The sequence below is a fragment of the Drosophila virilis genome, chromosome 5 (genome assembly GCF_030788295.1).
Source record: "Drosophila virilis strain 15010-1051.87 chromosome 5, Dvir_AGI_RSII-ME, whole genome shotgun sequence".
NCBI classification, from domain to species: domain Eukaryota; kingdom Metazoa; phylum Arthropoda; class Insecta; order Diptera; family Drosophilidae; genus Drosophila; species Drosophila virilis.
The window spans coordinates 24,913,519-24,927,841 of NC_091547.1; the positions used below are offsets into that span (position 1 = coordinate 24,913,519).

A 14,323-nucleotide genomic window follows, 5' to 3' on the forward strand; every position below is an offset into this window, starting at 1 on the left:
GTCAAAAACAGTTTTAATCTACTTTTTACCATTGATTTTTATTTAAAAATGTTTTCAATTTTGTACAATTATTATTCGTGATGGTAATTATAAACATGTTCATAGGCTCTCTTTTTGTTAATGCTAAGAAATTCAGTAAAAAAAAAAGATATTCTTTAAATGAAACCAAAGTATTGCACTCGTGTAAAAAATATATAACATAATTATAGTAAAAGAGATAAGGATCAAATACATACAGAAGTATGTATGCAAGTGTATTTTCTTTTTGTTTTTAGAGTTCAAGATTTAAATAATCTAGATGACTTCTTTTCGTTTAGTGTATAAATTGCAAACTATTTAAAATTACTATTTCGATTCAAATCGGTGCATTGTAAATTTTCACAATTTCCTAATGCTACGATCCGCAGCAGCTGAGTTTAGTTTCGTTCTGTGAAAGGAAGAATGGAAACTATTAGAGAAAACTGAAAAAAAAGATGGGTAATTTAGAACAACAAAAATGAATGCTATAAATACATAAACAACAACAAAACGGATTTAAGGCGGCAGCTAAAGGATACGAATTAGAGAAAAGATAATCAAAATTTTGCTTAGCTTTCATGCTTTTCAGTAGAACATCTTCCAAATCAATTTCCGAGCGAGTAACGTGTTAATAATTTATTTAACAATTAGGTGACAAGGAAATTTAATGGAACTTTAAGGTGCTGAGAAGCTTACCCATTGTCCTACGTTAGAAAACGGAAGTTCACAAAAAAACTGAACTGTTGCGTTGAGCGGAACCGGACGTGATCCTAAAACTCTCTGCTCCCTCTCTCTCTCTCTCTCTCTCTCTCTCTTTCTCTCTGAATATTTTTGTCTACCATATTTTGCTCTTGGCGTCAAAATTACGATAACTTGCACATAAACTCTTGTTGTTACCTTAAACTCTTTGAAAAATATCAAATTTATATTGTGCTCTTATATTTACTGATCACAAGGCATCCTGTGTCCAAGGTTTTAGTTGTTGTGAGTTGTATATGTGTATGTGTGTGTGTGTTTGTTTTGTGAAATAGAAAAACATCAAATTATGTTAGAAATCTGTATGAAATAATCATGGAGTAGATGATAGATAGACAGATAGATAGATAGATAGTTGGTGAAAGCGTTTAAATATACGACACATTTTAAGGGATAGTCCATATATATTTGTTAGGACGTGCAAACACTCGAGGATTTATATTATTTTAGAGCAAGAACAGCAAAGGATAGAAATAAATAATTAATGCCAAATAATTTCGAATCCTGACGCCAATCGCAACTTTGAAAAGCTCAAACAGAAAATCTTTTGCTTACAGTAAATATTCAACAGCATTTAGCAGACATTACAATATTAATTATTAATACAAATAGTGTATGGGATATTTAAGTGTGAGTATTTTGATTCAGTTAACTATATTCAAATCTCGCTCTGTGAGTACCGGATATGAGGCCCTACATTGTGGCACAGAGCAGGGGGGAGGGGGTTTGTGTGTGTGTGTGTGTATGTGTGTGGATGTGTTTTTTTTAAAAAAAAAAAAGAGAAAAATAAAAACAGAAACAATAAATTAGTTTTTCAATTATTAGGGCCGACCACCGTATAAAATATAAAGTGAATCAAAGTGAAAGGAGTTATACAGAACCAAGCATAGATGGATTCCCGCTATTTGATCGACTTACAGTTCCATGGAGAGAACAGTGGGATTGGGACACGCCTGTGGGGCCCGTATGTGACATTGCTTGTGACAGATCAGCTGGCAGTCGCGGCACTCGTAGCCCTGCTTGCCCGGCCGCCGTGGTATGGACTTCATGCAGATCGAGCACTGCAGGCCGCTGCTGCAAATCGAAATATACACATATATATATAAAAATATATACTCTGTCAGAGGAGAGGAGGCAGCTCACATACCCGCTCAAATGCTTGGCAATGAACGTGTGGTCATTGTAGATGTGCAGCTTGGTGCCCTTGCGACGCCAGCGGGGTCTCTGTGCAATGGCCAGCGGCACGATAAAGTGTCTGCAGGCGGAAATAAAAAAAATTAATAATAATTGACTGATTGGAGAAATGAAATGTGTTACTAACCGCTTAATGCCATTCTCTACGGTTTCTAGGACCAATGTGGATGCCTCATGGACATAGGTTTTGTTGCTGGCCGAGGAGAATCCAGAGATGGCTGAGGATTCTGAAATTGAAGAGCGTCGTGAGTGGTCGGTGATGGATGAGCCAATTCCCATGCGGGGTCCTTCATTTGCATGATTTTTGTTGTGAAGTTGTTATATATTTTGTTGATTGAATTGAATATAAATATAAGTGTTGCATAGATGCACAGATTACATCCATAGCCATAGCGACATACACACCAAAAACCCGAATCAATCAAATTGTGGCGCAAAAGTGGTTTAACATATGAAAATAAATATAAATAAAAGGAAACCAAATATAAGCGCAGTGTATTAAATTATACAGAAAAATATTAATTCAAATATGTATGTATGTAAGTATGTATGTGTGTATGTATGTGAGTATGTGAGTGTGTGTGAGTGTGTGTGGGTGTGTGGAGTGTTTAATAGAATACCACACATACAAATAGTAGATAGATAGAGAATATTTCAAGTAAAGGTACATACAGATTTATATTCGTGCAGGAAACAGTTGGGTTAGCGTTCAAATGGAGAAAGAGTAGAATCAAGAATAACAAAGTTAAGGACATAACACAAAATGTCATATATGTGCATATAAGGACTCGAAATGGAACTCGAACTATATTCGTTATATATATACATATAAATAATATGATTATGATATGATGCGATGCCATAAGAATCAGTTCAAGCTGACAGAAATTATAGCTTCGTTTTTTAACTTAAGCAGAACTGAACTGATTTTCATGTTTGGGCGCATTTTGAATTAATTAGAATTTTTCAATTTATAAATATTTTAATAGTTTTTGCAAATTTGAAAAGTGTTTTTTTTTTTTTTGTATATTTAAATAATAGAAATGGTGTGCGTGTGTGTGTGTAGTGGAGGTGTAAATGAATTTTGGGTAATTACCAAGTGAATTGCTTTTAGACAGAGTGGCACGATCGACAGATAATGAACGGGAAGATTCACCATTAAGGGCTCCTGTGGCTGTTCTTGTGAGTCCTGTGGCTGTTGTTGTATTGGCGGAATTGGTGGCTGATTGTGAATTATGGTTGTTATTCGGCTGGTCAGCCGAGAGGGTGCGTGTTTTGGAGCGGCTGAGCCGTTTCTTGAGGGTGCCAAAGAAATTACGTTTTTTGCTGCGACCACGTCCGTCCAGCTCCTGGCCCGACGGCTGCTGCAGGCCCGCATACGCCGAACTGCCGCCGTTTCTGGGCAGGCTGTTCGAGTTGCCGCTACCATTGGCCGGACCGGCGAGATTGCTGGTTCCATTTAAGCTGTAGTTATTGTGCTGTGTGTAGCCGCTGCCGTTCGGCGAGGAGGCGGCATTTGGCTGACCAAACTGCAAGCAACGGAAACCGAGCTTAGAACTGAGCTCCACAAGTATTCAAAAGAAAAACTGCATGCCATGCTTGCATGCGAAACTAATCTGAACGCCGTGCAACCTACTTGGTACTCACCTCGGCTGTGCTTTCCTCGTTGGAGTTATTGTTACCTGTCGTGTTTGCCGATTCGCTGGCCGGGCTGTCTACCAGGTCGGCCGAGGCGCTGGCGCTGGCGCTGGCCATGTTGGCCGCCTCGGTGGCGGCACGCTCGAATGCCTGGGCAACAACCTGGTCGAGCTCAGTGGGAGATTCGACGACCTCGATCTGGCCATCTTTGTTCAGCTCGACCTGGCGAGCGCGTGTGTTTTGTGTTGTGGCATGGTTAGAGAAGCGCGGGGTTAGGCAAACGGTCAATAAACAGAACGAGAAACAAGTTCAGATTAGTTAAAAATGGATCTATGCAACTTGAAGGATGATTAGCTCATTAATAAAATTGATAAAATTCAAATAAAAGAATCTTGAGACGGGTGGCTGGAGACTGGAAACAAAAGTTACCTTAAATGCATTTGGATTGCTCGAGTTCTGGGCGGGATCACAAAATGAAATGAAAGAAACGGCCAAAGAGATGATGAATTATAAAACCAAAGAAAGAATAGAAGGCCTAGCCAGGAAATGGAACAGTAGGGAACAGGTGCCTCCATGCCCCGCGGAACTTACCCGCTGCACACTGTGGATGATCAGGGTGCTCTTGTTGGGCTGCCCGCCGCTGGTGCCCGAGAGCGTGCCGTCCTGCAGGGCTCGGACAGCGGCATCGGCCAGGTCGGCACCGTTGCGTATGTGCTCGTTGATGGCGGGCGTGCTGAGGCGCAGGGCCTCCTTCAGGCGATTGGGACGCGCGCTGGCCGGAATCTCGGCGCCCTCGATGAACACAAAGTCCACGGTTATGGCGCCCGACACCGGCTGCGTTTCGTAGGGTCGCGGCTGCAATTGCAGCAGTTGCGTGGAGGCGGGCCCCACGGCCAGTTCGTCGATGCCAACCAGGCCGAGGCCAAGGAACTTGGGCGGATCCGATGCAATCACCGGATGGTCGTAGACCTCAAAGAGTATTTCAGCAGATTGTGGGGAGAGTTCACTGAAAAGGGATGATACGAAAATTGGATTGGACAACTGAGAAATGATGAGCTGACTTACAAGAGGAAGTGCTCATCCCAGTAAGGCTTGCTGCCGCGCTGCGTGCCCGTTTGGTTTTTCTGCGCTGGCTCGTCCATCTCAATGACAACATACGGCTCGTGAGCGTCCCGCAGTCCCTCACCCTTGACGATCTTCACCAGCAAACGCCGGCCGGACACCATGTGCTGCGAGTCGCGCAGAATACCTGCGCCCAGGTGTTCCATGTTGTGCTGTGTGTGGGCCAAGCATGCAATGAGCGAGCGACAGTGAATGAATTAACAGAATTGAATACTCAGAGAGAACTTAGGTTAGCTGAAGCTTTTATGAAATTCGCCTTGAAACGCGATTGAAGGTAACTAGGGGGAAAAGGTGTTGAAATATTTTTAGAAATTGTAATAATATTGAAAGTATTGATTGCCCTGAAAAGAGAGAGCGCAAAAGAGAGAAGTTTTACTTAAACGCAAACGGATTTATGGAAACATGTGACCTCTATGACATGTTAAACGGAATATAGACGAAAGGCGAATTTCATAAACAGAACAATGAAAACATCTAAGTTATTGAAGATACACGATAAATTGAGAGATGTTTTAATGTTAGACAGAGATGTTAGATGGGTGGGGCGTAAGAATAATGAGAAGTGTGGTTTCTGTTGTCTGTGCGGAGCTCAGGGAGACAAATCGTGGGCTCGGCCAATACTGTACAGTCTCCGAGTTGAGTTCTGTGTAAAGCGCAAGAGGTTACGAATAGTATGTCCAAAATCAACTGAAAAGACAGTCAACAACAAAAACACGCAACACGCAACACACAACACGCTTCTCAGTGCTCTACACGCTCACCGCCAACGAGTCATAATGCACGGGATAGATTACAGGCAGCTCCAAGGGCTCCACCTCGGCGCGCGGGCAGGTCGAGTAGATGGAGAAGTCCACCGGATAGACGGTGTCACGCAGCGCCGTCGTCAGTATGTCGCCAATGACAGTCTGCAGCTGCTGCTCATCCTGATCCATGGCCTTGATGGCGCCCACGCTGTTCATGGCAATGCGTACCTGTGTGCGATATACAATGGAGTTTAGCAACGGGGATATAGTATCTATATAGGAGGGCACTTACGTCCGGATAGCCGTCGACACGCATCTCACCCTTAAGCGTATTATAGTTGATGGGTATGGACATGCGTGCACGGAATCGCGACACGGTGACCTTATAATGCGAGGTCTCCACCTTGCCTGACTTCTGCCGGAAGGTCTTCACCTGCAGCACGGGCATCGCATCGCAATCGAAGGTGATCAGCTTCAGGGAGTTAAGCTTCAGTTAGTATCGGGCACGGCCGTGAATCATTCTTGCGGACTGCTTACCATTTCAGCGGGATTGTGCTCCTCGCAGTTGCAGAAGATATTGTTCAGGCCCGGTGCCGGGCTGTCGGGCAGCACACGCACCACTTCAACGGCCACGCCATGCTGCAACGGAAGGAGCTGATTTTAGAGCCGCTTACAACAAAATCGAAACCTGTTGGCGGCAGTTGCCGGCCCCCAGTTTCAGGTTTGCTGTGACATTACGTAAGCGACAGCGATAAAAAAAAAAAAAGTGGTGCGCGATCCGAGAAACAGCAAAAGCAACGGCAACAGCAAAAAAGTCATAAAACTGCGAAAATGACTAACATGATGAAACAACACTCGTAAATAAAATGCTGACCTTGGCCTACGTTCATGAGAGCGGGCTTTCGGCGCGTAAAAGCCGATAAAAAGCAACGCAAGCTGTGCTCAAACGCGTTTTCATGCCAGTTACGGCCGAGCGGCCAGCCAGGTTTCTCAAGTTGAAAGTCGAAGCCACGTAACCAGAACAGAGTTCAATGCACGCGGCAGCCCGGAGAGCCAATATCCTAATGACATCACAACTGGTCGAAGGTGACGTGCTGCCTGCTGATGATGTCAAAGCTGGGGGGCTGATGTCATGTACTCACCTCCTCGACGGACTTGCGCAACGTATCGTTGATGGCAATCACCCAGGACATGAGCAGCTCGTTGACTATAACCAGATCGCTGTACAGCCAGCGAAACACTTGACTCGTCCACGTGACGGAGCTCTGGCAGAGAAAACAATCCATCAGTTGTGAATATAGCCATAGGATTTTGTAGGATTCACTCACCGTTTCGGGTCCCACCACATTCGAAGGCGGCGGCACATAGCGTTTCTTGCGATTCTCTGGTCCTGTGGAACTCTGACGCACCACACGACGTCGCGCACCGGCTGCAGCGCCGCTGCCGCCCATGGGCGAGGCTGTGGAGCGTCCACGCCCCGCTGAGCCACCAGCCGTAAGTGGCTTGGACAAATCGTCTACTTTGCTTTTGGTGGCCAGCAGATCGCGTGGCTCAGACAGCCGCTTTTCCAGCTTAGCACCACCGGCCCCCAAGGCACCGCCGGGGGCCACGCTGCCCTGACGACTGTTGCTGGCGCTGGCGGAGGCGCCCTTGTTGAGATACTTATGGTAGAGCAGCTTGCACAGCCAAACGGAGAAGAGGGCCAGCACGGCCCACAAGAATATGAATATGGCTAGGGAGTCCATTGTTAAGTCACCAAGTCCCTCGAATGAGCAAATATAGTCATCGATTTGATCTGCCAGATCCATTGTTCAGCAGCGCATGGCGACGATCCACGGGGCGGTCAGCATCATTAAAATCCCAGTTAAGCCTGCAAATCGGAACAATCACGGAATGAGTTGCAACTTCGAATTCGATATCGAAACATATAGTCGGTATCTACAACAACGTAGCACCACTGGCTCTGGGAGCTCTCAGATCTCTGAGATCTCTATGGGCAGCCATGAAAAGACCCGTGCCTATTTATAGATTCTTTTTTTTTAAATTTTTCGTTTGAAAATATGAAAAAGTTGTTCACTCACAAAGAAATGTGCACAAGGAAAAGCCCAGAAAAATTCTTTTCAAAACTTATATTAAACAAAATAAATAATTAGGTATTTTATTTTGAAATTTATTGGGTTAAATAATTCATAAAAAATAATTAAATACGCGTAAAAGAAGAAAAACTAAAATGAAAATCGTTATGTTCTAAAACCGAACCGAAATGAAACTGAACACAATTCGCAGGCCCCTGCCGTGTGTATCTCAAATAAGAATCTGAGAATATGTTGACAAACCATTTATGCGCCGACGCAGAGAGCTTGCCACACTTTCTTGTGGGTGAGGGAGGGCGGCATAGAGAGGGGGAGCGGCTCTCACTGGAGTAGCAGGCGGGCAACTATTGACGTCATGACTTTTTGAGGTCGCGAACATGCCAAAAAAAAAAAAAAACACAAAAGAAAAAGGAACGAGAAAAAGAGGCTATCTTCGGCAGGTCGCAGATTTTATACCCTTTCAGACCCAACCTTTTCATAATGTTCATATCGGTTGGCGCGTTTCTTAGATGCACAGGGAACATTGTTTATGCCGAGTTTGGTCAAGCATTCTGGATAAACATGGCAGCTATTTGATATAGTGGTCCGATGTTGACAGGATTGAGCATACGTATGAGGAGCATAGGAAAACTAATAAATGCCGAGTTTGGTCACGATACCCTGATAAACTAAAAAGTTGTTCATACAAGAGCCTACTCTTCGAACGATTGTTCCTATGGCAGCTATATGATATAGTGATCCAATCCAGCTCCAGTTCCGGCACAGATAGACGTTCAGACGGACAGAGCAATATCGACTTGGCTGTTGATCACTGATCAAGCATATATATACTTAATGGGTTCGGAGATGTCTCGGCACGGGTATCAAAAAAGAAGAGCCCCAGGCAACTTCAAAGAGTCGCATATCAAAGACATAGAATTATAAAATTTGTCGTATTCTACTTTAAATGTTTCCCCTAAAGTACACGTCTTTGTTGGGTTGTTCAATGCGTTACAAATTGCATGGAAATACTATAATACCCTCGGCGAGTGAATAAAAAACAGAAAAGACTGCGCCTATTGTGTGTAAATAAATAAATACATACATATATAAATGCTCATTCGGCAGATAAACACAAAAAGAAATGACGTAAGATATTTGGGAACATTTGAAGCTAAGGAAAACCTATTTTGCCTATTTTGCAGTTAGGGAATGGATCAACAAATTAAATTGTTTCTATTTCCAAGGGTTAATTTCTAGTTAAACGGATTTAAAGGGCAACCTAGCGCATTTCACAATATTTGTACACCCAGAGTTGGAAGAACAACAAACACATTTTTACACTTTCAGGCATGGAATTTCCTCCACCCCCTCCCCCCCACCCCGCCCCTTTGCATTCCCATTCGAATAGATGCATTCCACTTGACCGTTTGGCACTCGCCGCAGTTAATATTTAAACATTTGCTAGTGCTATTTGCTTGTTGTTAAAAATTTGGCAGCGTTTCGCTTTGTCTTGGCAAGGCCATTGGCTATTGGTCATTATTTTATCCATTTGTTGCTCTCGCTGAAAGCAAAACAATCCCCAACAACAATAACAATTAGATATCTCTGTGTCTAGTTTTGTTTAGCTCCTGGAATCTGTTTCGTGTCATTGCGAACAGCGCTCGATTGAATATCAAAGATCGCACGCAGCAACTGTTCACATACATATACACATATATATATAGATATATAGATATATACATAGATATATATATATATATAAATATATGTGTAAGTGCTGGGTATAAATCTGCTTGGTCTTATGCCGTTCTTGCTGCGCCGTTGACTTTGACTTAGCGGCTCGGCTTGCTCATCTGGCGGAGCGCGTCTATTGACCCCGCTGGGCTAGCAGAGTGGGACAGGGGCGACAGGGGGCGACGCTATTAGAAGAGCAACAAGTATTCGTGGGTATTTTTAAGCATAAAACAAAAGGCAAAACAGCGAATAAGCAACTGAGAAAAATACCGAATGCCTTCTCTTGGCGCCGCAGCCGTCGCCCCATGAACTGCTGCCAAGGGGCGGCTGGCAGACCCCAAGAGATTTACAAGTGCTAACAATGAACAAATGTTCCTCATTGTTGTGCCCAAATCATTAGACGTATATACAAAGTCATAAAGAAAGCCCAACGAATTTGATTGTTTTTAAAGAGATAGGCTAAGGCACAAGACTTGAGTTTGAGGTTGAATTGGTTTTTAATCAATTTGATTTGATAAAGTTGCATATTCATAATTCAACTGCGAGCGAGAATTGCGCAAGCCTTGGTCTGACGACCTGCAACATGTTGCCAAAAACCGGTTCCACGGCTTTCAATTCCGTTTAAATTGCAGGCCGAACCGTTAGCAGGGTCATAAACTCCGGGCTTGAAAATAGGGCGGTACTTAATTGATGAGAATGAGACCATGCTCTTGATTCCCACCTGCTCTGTAAGGTCTTCGAGCGTGGCAGGCATTAAGCTAATTGCAGCCCTTGCTACTTAAAAGCATAACTTATTAAATTTAGGTATGCACAGGCATTGCCTATGTGCCGCTAAAAATAGAGCTTCAGTAATGTGATATAGCTAAACGCAAAGCCAGCCAAGCCGGGCGGGCGGGCAGCTTTAAGGCCAGGCGAGAAGTGCTTGGAATTTCAGTAATTTGTTTTAATTGATTTGCCAATAATACTCGAACGTGATATGAATGGTAAGTCTATCCACCAGCTCATTCATGCACAAAAAAAGAAATGGGACACTCTTTGACTATCTAATCTGGGCGCTTATCAGTGAAGGTCGAGCAAAGCGCAGGAGCGATTCGAACTGTGCCTGAACTGCCCGAAGCTGCTGTCTGGCACTGGGTCAATAACATATACATACTTTGATTGAGACACGTGCTGATGTCATTTCAACGTATATATGTATATATGAATTCTTTGTGCCAATTGATAAGACGTCATCGTAAACAAATGGGTGTTGCCTACTTTATATGTAAAGAATTAGAATTCCGTGTATTTAAATACACTCACATCAAGTACGACTAATTCTAAGTTTAAGTTGTGATTCAATGCGAAAAAGGTTTCTAACTCTTATCGGCAAATTTCGCATTTCGCATTTCGATTGGCGGTTGTTAAAGTTATAAAGCAAACATCAATTGCCGTTCAATTAAGCTCTTAAAATAGTCAGTTATTAGCGGCATGCAGGTTTCTATTTGTGTATAAATCAAGTCGACCTTTAACACTGCCGCCTTTACTTACAAAGGCAACGCATGTTTGGCGCTGGGAGCTCAAGTTCCGATGGTATTAGCTACACACTTGGTGTGGCATCATCGTCATCATCATTACGCAGCTTCCGCCGCGACAATAGAAAATTTGTGACGCCTACGTGGCGTATGCGCAATACGTGCAAACTAGAAATGACTGCGGCATTACGCATACGTACAGTTAGCGCAAAGTTGTAGACCACGCGGCTAACATTGGATATAGAAAAATGGTCAGCTTATTAACTGATATGCTTTCAAAATGATACACTAAATCAAGTATATCTCTGTGCCTGCCTATAGAGTTAACAATTATTGTGTAGGCAAAGTTCAAGTGAAGCGGCTTCTGCCGCTCGCTTGCGAGCAAAGTTCACCTGCAAAGTTCACACAGCTTTCGTTGTCAGAACTGACAGCTTCGTACGCCTGTGTAAACTCGTTTGCTGTTGGGGCTCAGACTCGAAAGGCCCCTTTATCGATTACCAAGCGCGAACAACATACAACCAGGACACAGCTCAACGTAAATAAAGACGGACTCGTCTGGAACCAGAAGGCTTCGGGACTGGGTCACACGGCCCAACAAATATGTACGAGCTGAACTACTCTCTCATACTCTTATATCATCAATATATATACATATATGTTTATTGCAAATCTGTATTTGGGCTTCATCGAAATGAACAGTACTCATTCGCTTTTTGTTTTGATTTCGAGCTCTTTGTTGATATTGATTTTCGTTGTCGACACAAGGTTAGCTCCAAAATTGAGACCTCTCGCCAAGCCCCGCCGACATTAGCCTAACGTACTTGGCGAACAGCTGGTGCGTCTCCGGGCTTGTTTGCGGCGCCAACTTGTTTGGGGCTGGCTGCTGGGGAAGGCCACTTTTTTATATTTGAAGATTTTAAAATATCAGATCCAATTCGTATTTGAACTTTGGGCATATGTTATGACCGCAAAAGGTTGTCAAGGCAACACACGATGATGACCCCAGTTCATGAAATTGATTTATTAACATTTCGATTCAATCAAAAAAAAATAAAAAACGCAAACAAAACATATTTGATGCTTGATTATGTTGGCTCTGCGAGCGAGCGAAAAGCTAAGAGCAAAAGCTTTTGAGAGAGACAACAGCCCTGCGCCGGGGGGGTGGGCCAAGTAAATGCAACTCGGTTAGCAGGCTATCAGACTAGAAGGTGGTGGGTGATGGGTGGTGGGTGGTGGGTGGCAAATGACAATTACTGCAGAGCTCTGGCAACAAATGACGTGACCCACTGTTGCCACTGGGCGAGGTTGCGCCTCGCGAATGTGCGAACACTGTTAACTGATGTCGGGCACGGCACGGCACGGCAAGGCGTCTCCAGGCGAGGGCGATAGCACAGGCATTCCAAAGGATATCCCTTAAATCCTGCTGCCCAAACAGCGTATCCTTCACTTACGTATGCGCAACAACATATATACCCGCTGAGCCAGTCTCAATGGACACGGGGTACAAATCCACACCCAAGTGCCGAGCCCAGTTAACCCAAAAATGGGGTAAATACAAAATTGTCTAGGGGGTTGCTTCGCTATGCTTAATTTACTCACATTTCCATCCAAAGCGGCGTCATTTATTATTGTTTCCAGGATGCGCATTTTCCAATTTTTGTGTTTCATCACGGGTTTCAAGAGTGAAAAAAAAAACATATTAACGCGTTTATTCAATTTTTTGCAACAAGCTTACAAATAGAAAAAAATAGAATTATAATAGATCTGGGGGTTAGTTGCTGGCAGTAATACTTGTATGTGTGTGTGTGTGTGTGTTAATATGTGTGAAAATATGATAAAGGAATGCACAAAATAAGCGTAAGTGGAAGTTTCTCTCTACTCACGCTTTTGGCAAAAATATTCTTGCAGTGCTTTTAAGTCGTATTAACAGGATCAATCGCTAATTTTTAAACTTGGTAAAAAAAAACACACAAATTTCTGTAGCAATTTTCAACAGCGGTTGACTGTACCAAAACGTAACGCTTATTTTCGAAACATATAAAAATATCGTCGTTTAGTAATCACGTCTAATTTGTATCAAAATTTTTCTTATTCGTATTATTATGTTGTTCTTATTGGTATTATTATCAAGATGAACGCACTTATTGGTATTATTATATTGTAACTGTTTTGGAGATTGGCGTCGTGACGTGTGATGAACTTTACAAATGACGTAAAATTAACTGAAAGAGAAACACTTGTTTCAGCTGAAATTGGCTGAAATCGGTTGCTTTGCCTGGCATTTGGCCAACTAGAGACGGGCGCGTGTTGGCCTATTCCAATTCAAGCAACTTGCAACTAGTTACAGGGCAAGTCCTGTCGTCGTGTCGATCTCACAGAGAAGCTTGTGCTTAAAATAAAAAAGATAAAGATGGCTTCCGAATCTAGCTGCAACATATATTGTTGTTGTTGTCAATGTCGCGCTGATAAGTTCGGCGGACGAAATTCAAATTAGATTGCGTTACGATCGAAATGTTGAGTATTTACACATACACACACATACAGAAATATTTGTTTTGACCGTCACACACACACACACACACACTTGGCCAACTTAGTATATGCATGAGCTTTAAACCGTTGTTAGAGCGGAACAACGCAAAGCAACCGCACAGCTTCATTGAGAACCGAATGCACTCACACACACACACACACACACATGCATACATACACATGTATGTGTAGTACATGTAAACAGTTGTTTAGTGCTTCTCGTTTGTTTACCGCATTTCGGTATTTACAGACAAAATGTAGAAACTGTCTGCAAATTGTATTTTATTTTTGCAGTTTTCATTTCGCTTATAGCTTATACAGCTAGCAGATACATATATATATATATATATATATATATATTTCTTTTCTACATATTTTATCGTTAGCTGCCAAATTTCAACCGCAAGCAACACACACTGATAAACACGGGTTCTTGTTGTTACTGCTTGTTCTTTTTCTTCACTTTCGCATCGTTTTTATAGGTACTTCCTCAGGGGCAAGCAACAAGATTTGCCGCTGTTTTACTTTGCAGCAAACACAAACACATGCACAGCAACACAGTTCTATTTGAGCTTCCATTAGAGAAAAAGAGTGTTAATTATGCACCACATAATATATGGTGTGTACATTTTTCTTTTTCATTGTTATTTTTGATTAGTTCTGTAGTTTTAAGTTTAGGCATTTAAATGTTCAGAATAAAAATGTTCCGTTCGTACCACCCGTTCGCGCTCAGCTGTCCAATAAGACTAACTGCCTGTGAGTTGAAGTCCGATAACGATAACTAGTTCTCATCGGAACTATGCTTTCGGAGCTTCGGAGCTGTGCTTTCGTGTCACTGGTTCAATGCACAAAATCGATCAACTTCTCAGGCGAATAACTAATATTAACTATTCGAGTTAAATGGCAAATTATTTGTATCAGCAAAATAATTATTTCATTTCTGTTTAAATTGATAGGCAACATTTTAGCCGCACTGTATTAAAACTCGGCATGCGCA

General features: G+C 42.7%; 1 protein-coding gene across 26 annotated transcripts; it reads right to left on the minus strand.

Annotated features, from left to right (window-relative positions):
* Positions 1–19: 19 nt before the first annotated feature.
* Positions 20–14,058, minus strand: LOC6635370 (uncharacterized). 26 transcript variants are annotated; one of them, XR_011416858.1, is made up of 16 exons: positions 14,043–14,058; positions 6,800–7,266; positions 6,614–6,736; positions 6,009–6,110; positions 5,764–5,943; positions 5,490–5,699; positions 4,672–4,880; positions 4,198–4,612; positions 4,036–4,062; positions 3,616–3,828; positions 3,065–3,497; positions 2,096–2,255; positions 1,922–2,029; positions 1,693–1,848; positions 715–1,467; positions 20–427 (listed from the first exon to the last, which is right to left on the minus strand). XR_011416858.1 is itself a non-coding variant. In XM_032437181.2 (15 exons), exons 2-15 carry the CDS (start codon positions 7,277–7,279, stop codon positions 379–381), a joined length of 2,610 nt encoding a protein of 869 aa, XP_032293072.1. In that variant the 5' UTR covers positions 7,280–7,341; positions 7,553–7,692; the 3' UTR covers positions 20–378. The 26 variants fall into 26 exon arrangements, 9 of the variants coding, with proteins under 9 accessions (XP_032293072.1, XP_032293059.1, XP_032293054.1 ...); XR_011416857.1 differs by lacking the exon at positions 14,043–14,058 and adding an exon at positions 12,678–13,458; XR_011416865.1 differs by lacking the exon at positions 14,043–14,058 and adding an exon at positions 7,553–7,689 and having other exon boundaries at positions 2,096–2,195; positions 3,287–3,497; positions 6,800–7,341.
* Positions 14,059–14,323: the final 265 nt, after the last annotated feature.

Bases quoted from the DNA above. Each gene is read 5' to 3' on its own strand.
- LOC6635370 (XM_032437163.2), bottom strand. From the start codon at position 7,279: ATGGATCTGGCAGATCAAATCGATGACTATATTTGCTCATTCGAGGGA. The intron at 6,111-6,613 runs GTGAGTACATGA...CTTCCGTTGCAG, and splicing joins TGCGCAAGTCCGTCGAGGAG to CATGGCGTGGCCGTTGAAGT. The intron at 3,829-4,035 runs GTAACTTTTGTT...CGCGCTCGCCAG, and splicing joins GCAATCCAAATGCATTTAAG to GTCGAGCTGAACAAAGATGG.